Source organism: Antedon mediterranea, chromosome 2, assembly GCF_964355755.1.
Source record: "Antedon mediterranea chromosome 2, ecAntMedi1.1, whole genome shotgun sequence".
NCBI classification, from domain to species: Eukaryota; Metazoa; Echinodermata; class Crinoidea; order Comatulida; family Antedonidae; genus Antedon; species Antedon mediterranea.
Window position 1 is genome coordinate 7,561,529 of NC_092671.1, and position 17,896 is coordinate 7,579,424.

Genomic DNA, 17,896 nt, shown 5'->3' on the forward strand with positions numbered 1-17,896 from the left:
CTTGTTGTACCTCTATAATTTAATAACTTCAACTTTTTAAAAATTAAAAAATATTTCAGACAAACTGTCCATATGATACAAACAAAAGAAAAGAAACACATCCTAACAATCTAACTTCATTTTTTTTTCTTAAAATTTATATAAAAGTGAATTTGAAACAGATATTTGTAAAAAATAATCACCAAAATATTGAGCATGAGAACATGCCAATTCCATAATCAACATTAAGAAAAAGACAGTTGTATGTTTTGTGTGAAACAGCATTGGGTTATTGTTCAATCAATGCATTAGTGCTAAAATACGGAGAATTAATTAACTCATTAGCGCCCTCTTGTTGTACGGTAAAGAATGTGGCTGGCCACGAACGTGTTATCAGCCGACTTATATTATCCATCTTTACGATCCAAGCTTGCCGCCTCATTAGGTTCAGTAATTTGCAGCTTTCACTTAGTACAACGGCAACTGGAAAGAAATAGAAAGCAATTAGAAAGATGATGAGTTGTTGTTTAAAACTATAAACTGTTTATCAACAAAAGCATCATATAAGCCGGCTGTGGAGGATTTCAAAGAATGACAGAATAACAGTTCTAAATGTCGCAAACAATTTTTAAATAGCCTATGCTAAAATTATAAATGCTTATTTTTGGTATATTGTAGGTGGTGGTATAAACAGCCAGATAAAATAACTGTTTTCTCTTTATATATTTAAAGCCCCATTCCCTACGTTTTTTAGATTTAATTTAAGATCACAAACTATATTTAATGTAAAAATAATACTATATGGTCCTATTGCGATAACTTTTTTCGTCTTTAAACGGTTAAAAATGTGAAAAATAAGTCGATTCTAATAATTATAGCGGCCCGCTATAAATCCCAAAATGCATTGCGCGCGGATTGATATTTTTGTTTTTCACCTGTAATTCGCCCACTTTTCGATCGATCGTGAGGCCAAAACAAATGGAAGACTCCTAACTTGGGGTTTTCCCCAATTTGTATCAACGGAGTCTGGCAAAAATAGAAAGACAATTAATGCAGCAACTATACAACGTCAGGCTAGGTATATAGCTAGCGTACGATGTTCGTACGTTACCGATGTTTACCAGCTAGGCCTACAAAACTAAGCCTAGCTAGGCTAGGCCTAAGACCGTCCACGAGAGGTCGATCGCCGCGAGCTACTTAGGTAGTGCATTGTTTTTCACTTTTTATCATAGTTTCCCATAAAACGTACATTTAAGACAAGGAATGACATGGTTTAATATTTTTAAAGTGATATATATGTATTATTTTCCAAAAAACGTCCAAAATTGCAGGGAAGGGGTCTTTAATTACTGTATATGTATAACCATGGAGCAGATAACATTCATACTATAATGCTCAGTTTTTAAAAAATATGTTCAGAAATAAAGTGCGAAAACAATATTTTGTACACTAAAACAGATACGCATTAACTTTTATCACAAGCAGTAGTCAATAACATGAACCGTACATATTCTGTAGTTACTCATTTTTCATTTTCTAATGTGCACCAATTTCTAATGAACTCAAAGGAGGTGTTTGCGATAATGCAATTTACTCATAATGCTAAATGATTGTTATTGATTTCTTTCAGACAACTGGAGCTTCAATCCAAGTTGCAACAGACATGCTACCAAACTCGACAGAGAGGGCAGTAACAATATCAGGAACGCCGGATGCAATTACGCAATCTGTCTACCACATTTGTTGTGTGATGCTTGAGGTATGGTATTACTCTGTCCTAACACACCTTTATTAAGCAAGTGACTATGTTGATTTTCAGAAATGTATAGTGAAAGAGAGTAGAACAGTTCTTTGATGAAAAAAATTTAGGCTGGCTCTTCGTGGTAGATTCAGGAGCGGCGTTTATGTTTGGGCCAACTCTTGCAGTAAACCGTGACCACCAAATCTGGACTCGAATCTGGACTTGATTCAGGAGCAGTACAGAACCCAATCTAAAGTGTAAATGGAATCTATATTCCACTATAAATAGGTCTGCTCTATGCCACATGACATGTCTGAATACGATATAGGCCTACAACCTACCTGTTCCACTTAATAGATAACTATTCACAAATTATCTTGTATGTCCTAATTACCTATGTACAACAATCAGTTAAAACTATACACATATATATATTTATCTGTGTTAATTAAAATGATGATTTAGCGAAGTCAGCATACTTTATATAATTAATATGCTAGGATCCATGCTAGTGCATTAATAGTACATAACCCCTTGAAACTATTTTCTTAGGTAAACTACAGCCTGCAGTTATTTTACATATTAATATAATTCTTAGTGGTAGAAAAAGTACTTTTCTTAATGAATTATGCCATTTCAACATTTAATAATGTTGTATAGTAAGGTTTTAATTCTGATTGGGCAAACATACAGATCTTCCTTCAATATAACAGACACTTTGATAAATAAGTATTTTTGGTCAGTAGGCCTATGTTAAAAGAGTTATAGTATTGATATCAATAAAGGGAAGACTCAGTTGTATAATGGTTATGATGCTTGACTTGTCAGCGAGAGGTCGCAGGTTTGAATCCAAACGATCAATTTATGGTACTAAATCTATTGTGAGAACAGTATGCCATGCAAAACCATTGTAACTATGCTGCTACACAGTGTCCCAACACCATATTGTTTAAATCTATCTTATCAATAGAGGGAGCTATATTAATGTTCATTATGTATATCAAATTTGCATACACCTGTTCTTGTTTTTCATATAGCTCATTATTGGTGCTAGTCTTTCTGTTATTGCATAACATTAATTCTAACGAGTACATACACACAGCAGAACATTTTAATTGTGTTTGCATAAAAATGATATATATGAAAACGTCTGAAATTTAGAAGAATTTAAAGATAGTCTATTGCATATTAATTTAATATTTGACAAAATTATCACTTTTCTGTTATATTATAAAAATATAAAAAATAATGGCTGTCTTTATATGAACCAATTTCACTGCACCATCGCCAGCATTTTGATCATCCCAAAGTCATAGTCACAACAGAAATAATTAGTACATAATTGAAAAATGATTTAGTTTAGTAGTACAGTACTTAAAAGTATTTGAATCGTGAACAAGTGGCGTGTTTCTTATCTCTCTTCACAATCCTCCGAATCAAAGTAAACACTAATGTTTGTTTAATTATATACTATGAGTAATCCAGCAATTTTAAGTACTACCTACTAGAGAAAAAAATGTAGTAAGATAAATAAACAGATAACATTAGATTAATTGATCGTAGAAATGCTCTTCCCTCTACCAAATTTGCTTACTTTCCATTTTCAATTTCACTGGAGTTGCATATTATTTTTCATAAACATGAAGATATTCACTTTATTAATTTATGTCAGGTCAAAATAGATTTATGATATTGCTACTGTTTGTAGATGATAATGAGTATGACATTACAATCATAAAAACCAAGGTTGTACAATATTGTATTCATTTCAGCTATTACACGTTCTTCAAAATAATCTTTCGTGCATAAGAATATCTTTAAACAGATTCAACTGTTTCAATTTCTTTATTCCTCGGCAAGGTTAACTGGTGGTCAACTACATGACTAGTTTATAAACCTGTAAAACAAGAGAACATAAATCATGATAGATGGTTGTATACTTAATCGAAGGTCTAGCCTGGGAGAACAATATACAGTACAATAGTACAAGATAAAACAACACCAATGGCTTCCCAATATCACATGCATTATAAATCATTCCAAATCATAGAACTTCATAGTGATCAAAACCTTAAAATATTAAAAGATATGTTTAGGTCCTTGTAAATACATATGTTAATTAAGGGGAGTGCTGGCTGTGTATAATACTCATTAGTAAATACCTTTTCTGTCAAGTTCACGTAGCAATGACTTATTTTTACCTTCAAGCATTTTGACATTTGCGTGGTAAGATATACATTAATAGATAGATGTGTTAACCCCATGTTATTACCAGCATGTATGAGGTGTTGGTTGACTGGCTTATAGTATCACGGTAGGTCATGTCTAGTGCATATGGCCATTGACTCTTCAGAATTACATAATTATTTTTTTATAATTAATTTAGTGTAGTTAAATTGTTGTCATGCCAGATTCAGCACGCCAACTGTAAAATTGAAAATAAGATTATTTCTAATCATAATTAATAATACAAGTGGCATGTTTTTTGCCATTTTGTTGTATTGTTTTATAAAAGTATTTAAAATTTTATCTTATTTTAAAAACCAATCATTTCCATTTTTTCTGAATTTAACACTTACAGTACTTTAACAGCTGTCAAATTTGCTTGTTCAGATACTCGTTACGAATAAACAGGAAAGAAAATCTTTCATGTATCAGGGAGCAATTCCAAATTATTGTAAATATCCATATATTACTTTTAGCGATGGATCAAGGATTTTGAAATGTGGGGAAGGGGGCGGGACCTTCTTAAAAATTGTGAAATTAAGTGCTAAACGTAACAATGTCTATATTTATACTTCTTTTTTCCCTTCCTCCATCTATGACTTGGAGGGGAAACATTAACATTTATAATGCAAATATACAACTCGTTCTGAAGCTATTTCAAACATACCTGTAGATATGTACAAACAGTATATGTGAATATAACTTAACCAGAAATGTAGACCGTACAAAGCATTAGTGCAGATATTCATGTACAATATATAGTGCGTTGACCTGAATTGAATGCTCCGTTTTAGCTTGCTGTAGGCCCACGTCATGCTGGCAATCAAAACATGTTGATAAAATGGTCTTCAATAACACAGGCAGGTGAAAACATTCAACCAGACCTGAAAACAGCTCTGCGCCCAACAATTGCCTGACCTATAAACTCAATATAACTCAGGTTAGGGTGTCTAAAGACTCATGTTAATGAAAGTCGTTAATGAATGAAGATGAACGTGTAAGATAGTGTAATGTCAGCTGTTTATAGCAATAAGGCCAACTTAATTTGGGTCAGTAAGAAAACTATGTGCTGTGTTCATGTAATAGGAAAATTGGGTGCAAACTTTCAGTATAGAAATTTTCTTAAATTTTCTTAATTAAATACTTATTCCAAGATTTTTTTGCAGTGTCCTCCAAAAGGAGCAACTATTCCATATAGGCCCAAAGCAACGGGTCCGATTGTTTTCTCGGGAGGCCAGGTAAGTGATGAAATTTAAAAGAGGTGCTTAAAAAAGGAAATTAAATCGATAATAATATTGTTGTCACCTATGAATTTTATTGCTGTTATTGATTGTTATTATTGATAATATTATTCTCATCGAAGATAGTATAAATGATTATCCTATAGTTATAGGATGAACAATTTGTTAATTTCTTTAGTTTTCTTAATGGAAAATATTTAGCTCTGTCATCATCTATAGTATAAACAGGCACTTAGAAAACCATTAATTAATGGATAGGTATAAGTTTAAATCACTGTTTAGTGTTATATTTTATTGATTATATAACTAATGCAATGTATTTATATATAAAATAATTATTTATTCTCATTATAGGCCTATGCGGTACATGGTAACTATGCCATTCCACAACATGACGTAAGTTTAATCCCTTTCCTTTTCTTCCAATTTAGATTCATCTCTTGCAATCCACCTTTATAGTAAACATGGATTATAAGAAGATTATTTGCTATCAAAAGGAATAACTTATAATCATTTTATAATAAGATTATTGCAAAGATGATTAGATCTATTTTTAAATATTCTAATATTCTATTGAATTCTAGATAGACTAGTCTGCGATTGATATATTTTAAACATATTTTGTTTTAAACATACGACCTAAACTATATGACATACTTTTATGAATTTAAAAATAAAATGATCTTCAAGCCGTATTTTATTTTTAATTACTGTTAATTTAGTAACTGAAACATCGTTAATGAGTTTTAAATTATTAGGAGAATAAGTATTTGTCCTATTGTTGTAATGATAACATCCAGTACATGATTTTTGTGTTGGTCCATTGTTGAAATCAACATTATCATATGCTTATACTTTTCTCCTACTAGGGTTTAGATATGGACCAATAGAATCTTTACAATACTTAAACCCTTTCATTATGTACATTATGACATTAAAGAATATCTCCCTCAGAGTTCAGTTGTGCCAGAGATATTTCCAAAACATATCATCTAAACAAATCAAAATTTATCCATTTTAAATTATTTGTATGTTTGGAATATCTGTAAAGGTGAATAGAATATAATTTACAATTCATAAGTTTGAAATAATAATAATATTTATTTAATAATATAATAGTATTTATTGGTTACTCTCCTAAAACGGAGGAACACTTTGTAACTCCTAAAACGGAGGAACACTTTGTAACAAAAGGTTCGACCTTCAAAATGATATTTGTAAAACTAATTTGTATGGCACCCTAAGCTCTGAGACCAGCTATCATTTGCATGTCAACCAGCTGGCTATAAAGTGCCTCCGTCGGCCACCAGGCTGACGGACTTTCCACATCGTAACCTTTATCCCCAGTTTGTGTGTTCATTTCAGTTGAGCAAGGTTCAACAACTCGCTCTCCAGCCGTCCCCGGTACCCTTTGCCCTTTCTGGACAGCCTCCTTACCCTCAAGGTACGTGTCTATCCCACCATCTAACCCTTGCTTGTAACATATGACCAAGGCGTTTTTTTTTAACCTGTGCATCCTCTAAGCCTGCTTGTTTCTGTACCATTTTATACCGTAAAACCTTTGATAACAACTATTGAATCTGTTAAACAGACCTTCATCCCAAGAAACACATAAACAAAATCATTTGCAAAATTTAAAAAAAATACAGTCATTTTTATTTTTTGATTTCTAACAACTTTTGGATATTAAGTAATTTACTTCAATCAAGTTTCACTTTCTTGGTCATAGAAAAATGTTCTTGTTTCATCTTCTCCAATTAACTTTTAAGAAGTGTTAAATCTTGTTGTTAGAAGTTTAAATTATTGTTCCCATTGTAAAATACATTTCCAATGTTTTTCAAATAATTGAATAGAATAAATCAAAGGTTTTACAGTATATATATATATATACTTTTGCTTTCAATGTTATAACACAGTACATCTGCTAAATGCCTGGATAATTAAATACATTTTTGCAATTGCGTAACAAATATATGAAGAATTTGGAGCTTCCATGTTAGATACATCATTGTTGTGCTGAGCATTAATCTTAAAGAATGCTCTATAAAAAATGTAATATAAGAATGAAGAAAAACATAATGATGTTTTTGTTAGAAAAATAATATTTTCTTCCAAATGCATTTGGAACATGAATGTTAAATTAGTGTACACTTGCATGATCATTATCATAAATTAATATTTTACCATTTTATAATTATCATTTGTTTATGATTTAATTTTACAAAGACATTTTAAGTTTCATTTACTTGCATTTTGGCATGTGGTTAAAACACATTTTGTATTATAATTGAATGTGCACTTAAGTATGGAAGTACATAACAACAATTATGCTAATTATTTTGTAAATAATCATATATTTTATTTGTTATTTATTATGTAAAGAGAATGTATAAAATGTAATTGTGTACTTATTCTGGTTTATCATCCTTAGGTGTCATGTCGCACATAGGTGGACTAACACAGCCAAATAACAACCAAGCTACCCAAACAACACATGAGATACACATTCCAAACAATGTAAGTATTCAACTCTCTTAAGCTCTGTCTACACTATCAAACTTCATGTGACAAAAAAATGTGATGTGCCCATATATGGTAATGATGACATCATATCACTACCATATTTATGCACATCAATACCATATTTGGGCACATCACCATTTTTTTTTGTAAAACTAGTTTGATAGTGTAGACAGAGCTTTTCTCCCAGCTATCTCTTGTTTCGAGGATGATGGTCTCAGCTGGATGGTCTATGTTCCTCTGGTTACATGACGTGGCACCAGAATTTCCAAACAATAGACAGTGTCATCTTAGTCATTAGACCTACAGTTCTTAAGACCCGCATTACATTTTGGGCGGTGGTTGTGCACCACCAGAGCACCTACAACTTTGATTGGCTTTGAGGTGCATTTAATATTGGTTACATATCTCTATATTATAAAATCATGTGATTTATATACATTTTGATAAGATATCCCATCTCATTAATTAATACAGAAATCATATAGAACTTGACATATGGATGTTCAAAATCCTCACATAAATGAATGTTTTTTGTGCATAAATGTAAAAAAGGTAAATGCGCATGCAAAAATATGTCCGATATGAATACAGTTATTAGAAATGTTCTTTTACTACAAACCAGATGAACATTTTCAATCAAGATTTGAATACACTTGCAAAATATTGTGTAATTAACTTTACTTTTTTCCTTCATTCTTCCAGCTGATTGGCTGTGTTATTGGGCGCAAAGGAGCAAAAATAAATGAAATCAGGTATAAAATGAACACCTTAATTCTTACCTGCCTGTATATCACACAGTGCTTTATATTAACTTATAGCTTTAGGCTACTACAATAGTTATACTTTCATGTTAGATATTATTATTTCTTTTGACATGAGACACTTTCATTCAAATAAGAATTTCACAACAAACCTCATTAAGCTATGTCTACACTATGGTTGCACCATGTGACAACAATAACAAGATAGTGTAAAACTATCAAACTTTATGTGAAAAAAAAACGTGATGTGCCATATATGGACATGATGATGTCATATCACTACCATATCTGACCATATAAATTCCATATTTGGGAACATCACACTAGTTTGATAGTGTAGACAGAGCTTAAGAAAGGTACATAATAATAATCTTACTGGCTTGTTCCAAGATGTAACATGACAGTCTTACGTTATGTAAGACTAGTAATGGGTTCAAGACCCGTCTGTGCCATATCCGTAAAAATACCTCATTGCCGTCCCATGTACATACATTGCACATGTGCATGATGAAGTACACTATTGGAAAAGAGTAAGTGATTGATTTGAGTTTTATAGCTCTTGAAGTTTCCCTTCAAGTCAAAGTTTATATCTCTTTAAATTTGATAGAGCACATAACAACATATAACAATTTGTTTATCATGTAAAAGAAGATGTTTTCATAGCCAATATTAAGATTCTTTTCTTGTAGTAAATTGTAGTAATATTAAAGATACATTCCATATATTGGAATTATTTCAATCTGCAACAAAAGTTTCCATAAACAAATTATACATGAACATCCTCTGTTTGAATTTAAACCACTCACATGCAAGCTCTTAAACTCTAGACCAAAAGTCTGGATGATATAACCAACAAAATACGTTATCATGCCTCAAACTAATCAACAATATCATCTTTTTTTCCTAGGCACATCTCTGGTGCTAATATCAAGATAGCAGACTCCGTAGAAGGAAACCCTGAGAGATCAGTGACTATTACAGGAACGCCGGAAGCTATCCATCTAGCTCACTACCTGATAAATACGAGGTTAGTGTCCACAATGGCCTTGCCGCTCCAACCGGGAATGGAATATTCCATTTTCTTATAGTCTCCAAGAATATGTAAATTCTATATTAAAGCTTCCTTTAAAAACGCAAATAGCGGGACTAATATATAGCACTACTGAAGATTTAAAACAATTATGGGAGAATTAAAGACCTTTTAACATGTGCAATAAAATATTTTAATGTTTAGATGATTTCATCTTGTTTGCTTTCCATATGATGCTATGGCCAAGGATATATTCAATATGATTTTATTGTTAATAGATGCTAACTGTACTTTTAGATTTGTTATTTATGAAATGAATTCTAATATTTTCATTGTCATTAATGCTTAATTGTAGAGACCTTTGGCCTATATTTCTGTGTGTGAATTACACCTTTGAATCTTTCTAATTCCATGTTGTGTTAAAATGCATTTTAAAAATGTTCATTGCAAAGCTTTATATAATTGTCAGATATAGTATCATTCAATCGTATGTGTGTGTGATGTGTGTCTGTCAATTTTACTGCCATTCAGCCCAGCCAAGCTCCATCCCTATCCCTCTAACCTATGACCTTTCCCTTTTTTTCCTTACAGCCTTGACTCAGCCAAGGCAGCCTCGATCTCAGAAACCTTGCCTTCTTCCTCAACCCCAACTACCCAAATAACGTCCTCGCCTCCTACTGCCAACTCCCCGACACCCCTGGTCATTCCTTTGTCAGAGCTCATGAAGCCGGTACCCCTGTTGGGTTTGGACACTGGAGCCCTTAAGCACCACAGCTTCAAAGATCGATCAGGTTTTAGCCAACTTGGACGGCTCAAATTCATGCCGTATTAAACGACAAAGTTCAGCAATTTATTGAACATTTTCCGAGAGGAATACACCACGTTCATGAATTTTCGAGTCGTCTTGGAAAGCGCTTTGTAGATTATCCAGAGTGTAAGATATTAAATGTACAACTAAAATGATTTTAATTTGATTATTGTGAATTTTTACGTTAATGCTTACTGTATACTTGTGGCGGTAAATAGATGTAACATTTGGATTAAATAAATATACTATGTTGAAATAATGTCAAATTAACTATTTATGAAATAGTTTTAAGAGAAACCTGTCTTTATATCAGATCCATTTGCATAAAGTTTAAATGATGATATTTTGATCCGTAAAAGACATGCAAATGATAAATAAGTCCAGTAAGTTATTAGAAAAAAAGCAGTACACTAAAATGAGGATTATAGTAGTAAAAACTTGATGTCAAATAAATCTGCCATTACTGATAAATGGTATTTTATAAATTTTAACATTTAAAAAAAAATCTATGTATAGTTCATTGCCTTCTATTGAACTTAATGTACTTAAGAATTCTTGTCAATGTAAATATAGTAATTTAATGTAACCAAAAACAGACTTATTTTAAGTTCTAGCTCAGTGTCTGGTTAAAACCATTCCAGACTAGCCAACATATTTTTTTTTGTAGGCTAAGTAAACAACACCAGTTCCTAGCATCATTGTCATTTATCGCACAATTTAGATATTTTTGTGATGTTAGACTACAACCAAGTGAATACAAAAATTATTATTTTATTTTGAATATGCTTTAAAAGACATAAATAATAATTAAATAGAGTTTTGGGTTTTATTGAAAATGAAAAACCACATATACACAATTTACTTTGAAAAGAAAATGGCTACTATAATTAATAACTTGCATTATATCTAATTGGGCAGGGACTTAATGTTCTTTTGTGAAATTGGCTGCAAAAAGAAGAAACTGATTTTTAAATACCAATCTGTAACTAATTATAAGTTATTAGCATTTTGGGAATATAGACTAGTATATAGAGATAATATTAAACTATACAAAATATCTCTTATATAATTATTTTTAGGATTTAGTACTTATGTTAAATGTATTAAAATTATATATGTATGTGTGTATGTTAACATAGTATATTTGCAACGCATACTGCGACTGCTTGTTTGCCAGTATATGCTTGCTATTTGTATGTATAAGCAATAAGAAAAGAAAATAATGTTGTAAGCTATCTGTTTGTCGGATTGGCTTCTTCCTGTCATTTTTCTGCTGAAAATTAATACTGTATGTTACAGTAAATTTAATCACCTTTGATTTTAGTAATAATATTTAATAATTTTTCGCTGACTTATAGTAAATTTGTATATTTTAGCATAGCTTTTCAGAATTGTTTAATTTTTAGTTAATATTATGTGTTTGAAGCAATAGAGTTCAATATTGTTTAATAATTGTTTTCCATGTTTACTTTTAGTTTAAAATGCTTGTATTTTAAGAATTTAAACTGTACTTAAAAAGTGTTTGATGTTAAACAGGGTCTTTTAAAATATTACATTACAAAAGTGTTTAAGATCCCTACTTGAATTGTTAATTACCTCACTGAAGCAACTACTGTACAGTATGCTTCCAAATATATGTATTCACTCATTCAAATATAAAATGTAACATCTATATGTATTTTAAATCTGCAAATATTAAATAAAAACAACTCTTGTATATAATAATATTTCTAGACACACAATTTATTTCAACCTGTTTGCTTTTGTATATTGCTTACGTCATGGAAATGTAAAACTCAAATCTTTTTCTATGCGTATTATATTTGAAAGAACGGTAGTATCCTTTCTGATTATGTCAATTTTACCGAGGGGGTCGTACGAGACTGAATGTATGTCAATTTTTATGGAGGATATAAAGAAATTGCAATAAAATTAAGACATGCATCAGTTTTTTTTCTTCCGCATTACAAATGGCATCTTCAAATAACATATTTTATGATAACAGGTGATTTTAGAAGAGGCTTTTATATATAAAGAAACAAAATTGTCTGTTGAAATTGGACCAATATGTAGAACTGAAAGTACTATAGCAAAACTGTGTTGTTTAGTTTACAGTTCTCATCACAATCTACTATGTGTTATATAAAAATTTTCAGTTTTCTTAATTAGCTACTTAAATAATCAAGCAAGATAAACTACAATTTATTAAGTACGTCACACCGTAGATGTATGATTTTGTTTCTTATTAGTAGCAACAAGTCCTAATTTCATTCATTTTTAGGATGTTGAAATTTTGTGTATAGATGATACTGTATAACAAGGTGCTTTATTAAAGATGTTGTAGGAATATGCCAAATGCATACTTATATATATAATATAAATATATATCTTTCCGATTACTTGAAAAACTGTCCACTTATTAGCATTATTGTGTTGTGTTCGTTCGTAAATGCAAATGTTGTACGCAGATGCCGTGCGTATGTAAGTTATTAGAACTGATCTGATTTCTGGAGATTTTTAAATCATCTGTCTGCTTCATAAATTACAGTTGCGAAGTTTTAGTAACGTAGGTTATGAGTTCACGTACCGAGAATCCGGATCACGTTTGAAATCTTTGTAAGATTGCTAAAAGCTGATCATGGTTTCCAAGTCTTAGTTTGGTAATTGGGTGAAATTATTTAAATCTTTAAAGATACTGAGAAATTTGGTTTTGAAGATTTGCAAACTCTTTTAGTAAGAGATTTTAAAAGACATATACTATATAGGGTAGTGGTTTTTTTTAAATATTTCTTTCTAGAGATCTTAAAGAAAGTAAAGTATACATTCATTGCTAATTAAGTGCATGTGGCGCACTGTGTTGGACGTTGGACTACTGATTGTGAGATCGTGAGTTCGAATCCAAAGCTTGTCACTTTGCTTGTATCCTTAGACAGTTTACTTGTGTTTGCCTCTCTCTACCCAGGTGTACATATTGGTACCTTTTTAGGTAAAAAAAGACAGCTGCGCTGATTATGACTGCAACACTAATATGGGATGTTCCCAGATGTGTTTGATCCAAAAACATTACTGGGATAACAATGTGAAGCTCTTAAAGGCTTTGTGCATTAAAGCACTATATAAGATCGACATATTAGTATTGATATTAATTCAGCACATGCTATCCAATACAGATTATTTAGTAACATTTTTTTTTAATAAGTAAAAACAACAATTTGCACTCTTCTTTTGTGCTTCCTTTTTCAGTAGGGTTAAATTCATATAAATTGCCATATATTAGTATAATTGCTGAATTATCACAATTTTTGTCTACACTTTTAATTTTTCGTGTTCTTAGTGTGAATGGAGAACTGAAGCAAGAAATGTGAAATAAAACTATATTGTCTCCAAACGTTTTTCTTGAGTAGTTAATTGTTGTTGCGACCTGCAAATACTATCCCAAGTTGAAATAATTTGTCTACAGAATTATAATAAAAGCAAGGCTCCCAGAAATTGTGTGAAAAGTGTATGATACTCTTGTTTGAAAACAACAACCAAAATTGTTCAATCAAGTCCAATTTAAGACAGAATGGATGCATAACCTCACAAAGGAAATAAATTGTTATAGTTTCTAAATATTAATGGCACATAGTTGCTGGTTTCCTATGAAACTGTAGATTCATTTAGTGCCACCTTAAATTGTACTGATTACGGTACAGAAGACCTCCAAGTCAACTCATATGTGAAGAAAGTGAATCAAGGTATTACAAACTCGGCTTTTTGTTTTTAAAAATCATTCACAAAAATGTATGGAGTACGAATGATAAGGCAGCACGATAAATCAAGAACAGAGTAAACCAATCCTTAAGTCTTACCCCTGCAACCCTAATATTTGTCCATTGCATGCTAGTTGCTTGTTGTTCATGTCTGCTTCATTACTTGTGGTACTTGTGCATGACATCTGTAGCATCATTCTATAGCTCATAAGGCCTACAGTGGGCACATGTTTACAGTTTTTTTTCAGTATATATCTTATTTATGGCTGGTCGTAACTTCTTTAAGATTGGTTCAGATTAGAGAATTGTTTGGTTTAACTATAATTTGCATGGTACACCAACTAATGTTTCAGCTTTGCTAGTCTGAACCAACGTTTATTTTGCCCTAGAAATTGATGTGAACTTGCATAAAAAAGCAACAATATTTTATTATAATCTAAAACTGGACAGCAATTCACAAGACGTTTATTTTTGGAAACAATTACATTTATAAGACAGAATAATAAATTATAGCATGAAATTAAATTACAAAACAATTAAATTTTGTTAGAATGAGTGGTAAATCTTGGCATGAAATTACCTATGGATAGAATGATATGCACTTATGAACCACTGAACATTCTGCATCTAATCACTCTGTAATTATCAAACTATATAGCTGCCTTCATTAATCTCTTTAAATTGCATGGCTTTTATATAATCATGCACTTTTTTCAATTGTATTGATTTCTAAATCCACATGGAATAAAAACATATCTGTGAATACAGATTTTGAAATTCAATAATTTTAAGTATGTTAAAGGTACATATTCGGATAAAAACATCTCTGAGCTTACAATACACCTTTTTGCAGCCTCATTTGAGAAGCTGTCACTAACGCGAGTCGAGTACAGTAGAATCCTTCCTTTTGCATATTCAAGGGACATACTCCTGTAAAAATAAAGAAAATGAACAAATTACCAAAGTTTTTTGGAGGAAACTCTATATAGACACTTTGGAGTGTACCGAAGGTGTCCCATAGCGTTTTACTGTAGGCCTACATATTCTACACTACTTCTTCACCATACACAATTAAATTCTCTAGGTTTTTACACAGTATCTATAAAACCATGTTCTATCTTTCAGAGTCGCAACAGAAGCACTGGCTATAGCAACACCTGCCACTATAAGCTTGTACTAAGAAGAATGTATGTATTTGGCTATAGGTACTTTATTATAGATACTTGGCTCAAAGTTTGGAACAGAGTATTCAGAAGACTTTTTCACTGGTTATCACTATATTTATAATTTGCTTTTAAAATACTTAATACACAGGTAAAACAAATTGAAATGTACTGGTATGGATTTACAATTTGCAAACTATAAATCAAAGGGCAGAAATAAAATTATAAACTTCTGACCAATCAGATGACAGCATATTAGGTATTTGGCTATCAGTGACTCTGATACTTCAAGACAATTTTACCATGCATATAGTTCTATTGTTTTTAATAATATCTGTCAATTAATTATTTCTATGGATGGCTTTTGTGATTATCATGACTTCATCAGTTTGTGTAGTTCTGTCGTCATAACATGAAGTATGTAATGGACCATTCAATAATTACTATAAGTTCAACTTATATTCAAATAATGCTATGAATAAAGATCTTAATATATAATCAAACATATATTTATAATTTCAATTATATGTTATTAAATATAGTTCTATGCATAATGTGGTAATATGTTTGGTTATCATATATATTTACTAAAGTATTTCTTTTTTGTTGCAAGTTTGTGGTCAATGCTTTGTTTAAAATATATAATTTTTGGTTAAAGTTATTTCTGCTGTTTTTGTGTTTTAAGACAAATATGTTTTATAAATATTTGTGTTTTAAGACAAATATGTTTTATAAATATTTGGCCATTTTTATGTAATAAGTAGATATATACTGGGTAATTGATTTTAATGAAATGTCATTAAACCAAATGTATATTTAATAGTATAAACACTTATGTCTATTTTTACTGTTAAAAATAAACATTTTTGTCCTAAAATAAAATAAAATAGTCTTCTATGGAAAGTCACAATATAACTTCCAATACTAACATTTTATGTAATTATTAATTAACATTATACATAGGTTTTTGAACTCTAAAATAACTCCAAATAAATAACATTCAATGTATTTTATGTTGAAGGATTATGATACAGTATACATTACATGTTGCTATACAAAAGGTTAGGTCCAGGACAAATAAAAAATAAAACAATATTATTAAAATTTAGAAACAATACATTTATGAATGAAAATAATTTTTGAAGTTAATGTTAAAATTGCAATACATCCCATTATATTAGACATTAAAAGATATATTATATAGCTACTTTCCATATTTAAGGACTTATTATTTTGATGTTATTTATTTTATTTTTAACTTTGAATAATTGCTGCAAGTAACAAGGCAACTAACAATAGGATGCTGAGCTCCAGAGCGACATTACAGTTCCACGCCCCTCGCGCGCGCCACAGAGATTATGTACATAGTCAAAGATAACACTATCCTTGGCATAGTACAGACTGCTGCCATTTGTCGCAGCCAGACATAAGATCAAAGGGCTGTTACGAGTTTCAATCTTGACAAGGCGAGTTCAGTGTCATGTTTTTCTGTTGTGCCTTGAGTTTAGTAACAATGAGCAGATTATCCATTCAGAGCATACTAACAACCAATATATTTCAATTTATTTACTGTATTTTAATACATTATATAATTATTTATTTATTTATACTTTTGGTATATTATTTAAGATAATTATTTATTTTTTGTGGTGATCATTTTCAGGTTCATTTTTCTGTTGGAAATTTTGTTTGGCGTTAAATAGTAAAGAGTAAAATAGACAATTGCAAGCTAATCACGAAATGCCAAATACTGGAGTTAATTTGCATGTGTTGTTATATCTGTATATATACAATTTACTGTATTACACACTATGATTCGTCATTTCATTACTAGATTCAGTGTTGGATAACAAATGTAGGAAAGCATTTGGTTACCAGGATGATCTTGTATTTCCAAATTAAAAATTATAATTGAGATTTTTTTTTTTAAAGATCATAATCGAAATGGAATGAAGATGTTCTATGTTTAATTTTGTAACTCCGTTATTTTACTTCTTGTTGATGAAAAATAGATATTGCAGAAGTTTTTAGGCCATACAAACCAAACCAATACTGCATCATTTGCAATTGGACACAATTATATAATACTACTGCGCAGTTACTTTATAAAGATGTATTTTTTGTCTTAATCATGAGATATGTTGGTGCCATAAACCCTCGAGGCCTACTCTCAGCTAACTATTCTCCATAAATTGCAATTTTCCAAAATTCTTTTACAGAAAAATCAAAGAATTGTAAGGTTGTTACTGTAAATGGTTGTCGATATATTAGCTATTTATCAACTCAGGTTACAGATGTATATATAATAATATAGGTCGTATAATTGTGCAGAAATAAAGTCAATTAAACCATGGAGGCATTAGTTTTAAACTAATTCTTTCTTGTTTAAACTGAGATTGTGTTCATCTAATTGTTTAATTATTTTATAATGTTGTGTATCAGAAGTGGAGATGATGCTGGACGACGACATGATTATTATATAATTATAGAATTATTAGACTGACCTACTTAGAATCTCCAGAAGCAAGTAGAATATATTTTACAAAAGAGTATAAAATACTTAACATGACATCGTTATGACGTTCTGTGAACTGGCTGATACATCGTAACACGTAAGAATGATGGATATAACCATTGTAATATTCATAATATACGGTAACGTTTCCACTAGA

At 30.7% G+C, this 17,896-nt stretch overlaps 1 protein-coding gene across 5 annotated transcripts in view; it reads left to right on the top strand.

Annotated features, from left to right (window-relative positions):
* Positions 1 to 17,601, top strand: part of LOC140040250 (poly(rC)-binding protein 3-like) — a 92,032-nt gene extending 74,431 nt beyond the window's left edge. For 3 of the 5 annotated variants that reach the window (XM_072086035.1, XM_072086036.1, XM_072086037.1), the window contains 8 exons: positions 1,610 to 1,738; positions 5,113 to 5,184; positions 5,542 to 5,583; positions 6,553 to 6,631; positions 7,619 to 7,704; positions 8,413 to 8,462; positions 9,379 to 9,498; positions 10,093 to 12,705. In XM_072086035.1, the coding sequence (XP_071942136.1) occupies positions 1,610 to 1,738; positions 5,113 to 5,184; positions 5,542 to 5,583; positions 6,553 to 6,631; positions 7,619 to 7,704; positions 8,413 to 8,462; positions 9,379 to 9,498; positions 10,093 to 10,333 (819 nt within the window). In that variant the 3' untranslated portion in view covers positions 10,334 to 12,705. Of the gene's footprint in view, positions 1 to 1,609; positions 1,739 to 5,112; positions 5,185 to 5,541; positions 5,584 to 6,552; positions 6,632 to 7,618; positions 7,705 to 8,412; positions 8,463 to 9,378; positions 9,499 to 10,092; positions 12,706 to 15,186 lie in introns of those variants that run through there. The other 2 variants (XM_072086039.1, XM_072086038.1) reach the window with 2 other exon arrangements.
* Positions 17,602 to 17,896: the final 295 nt, after the last annotated feature.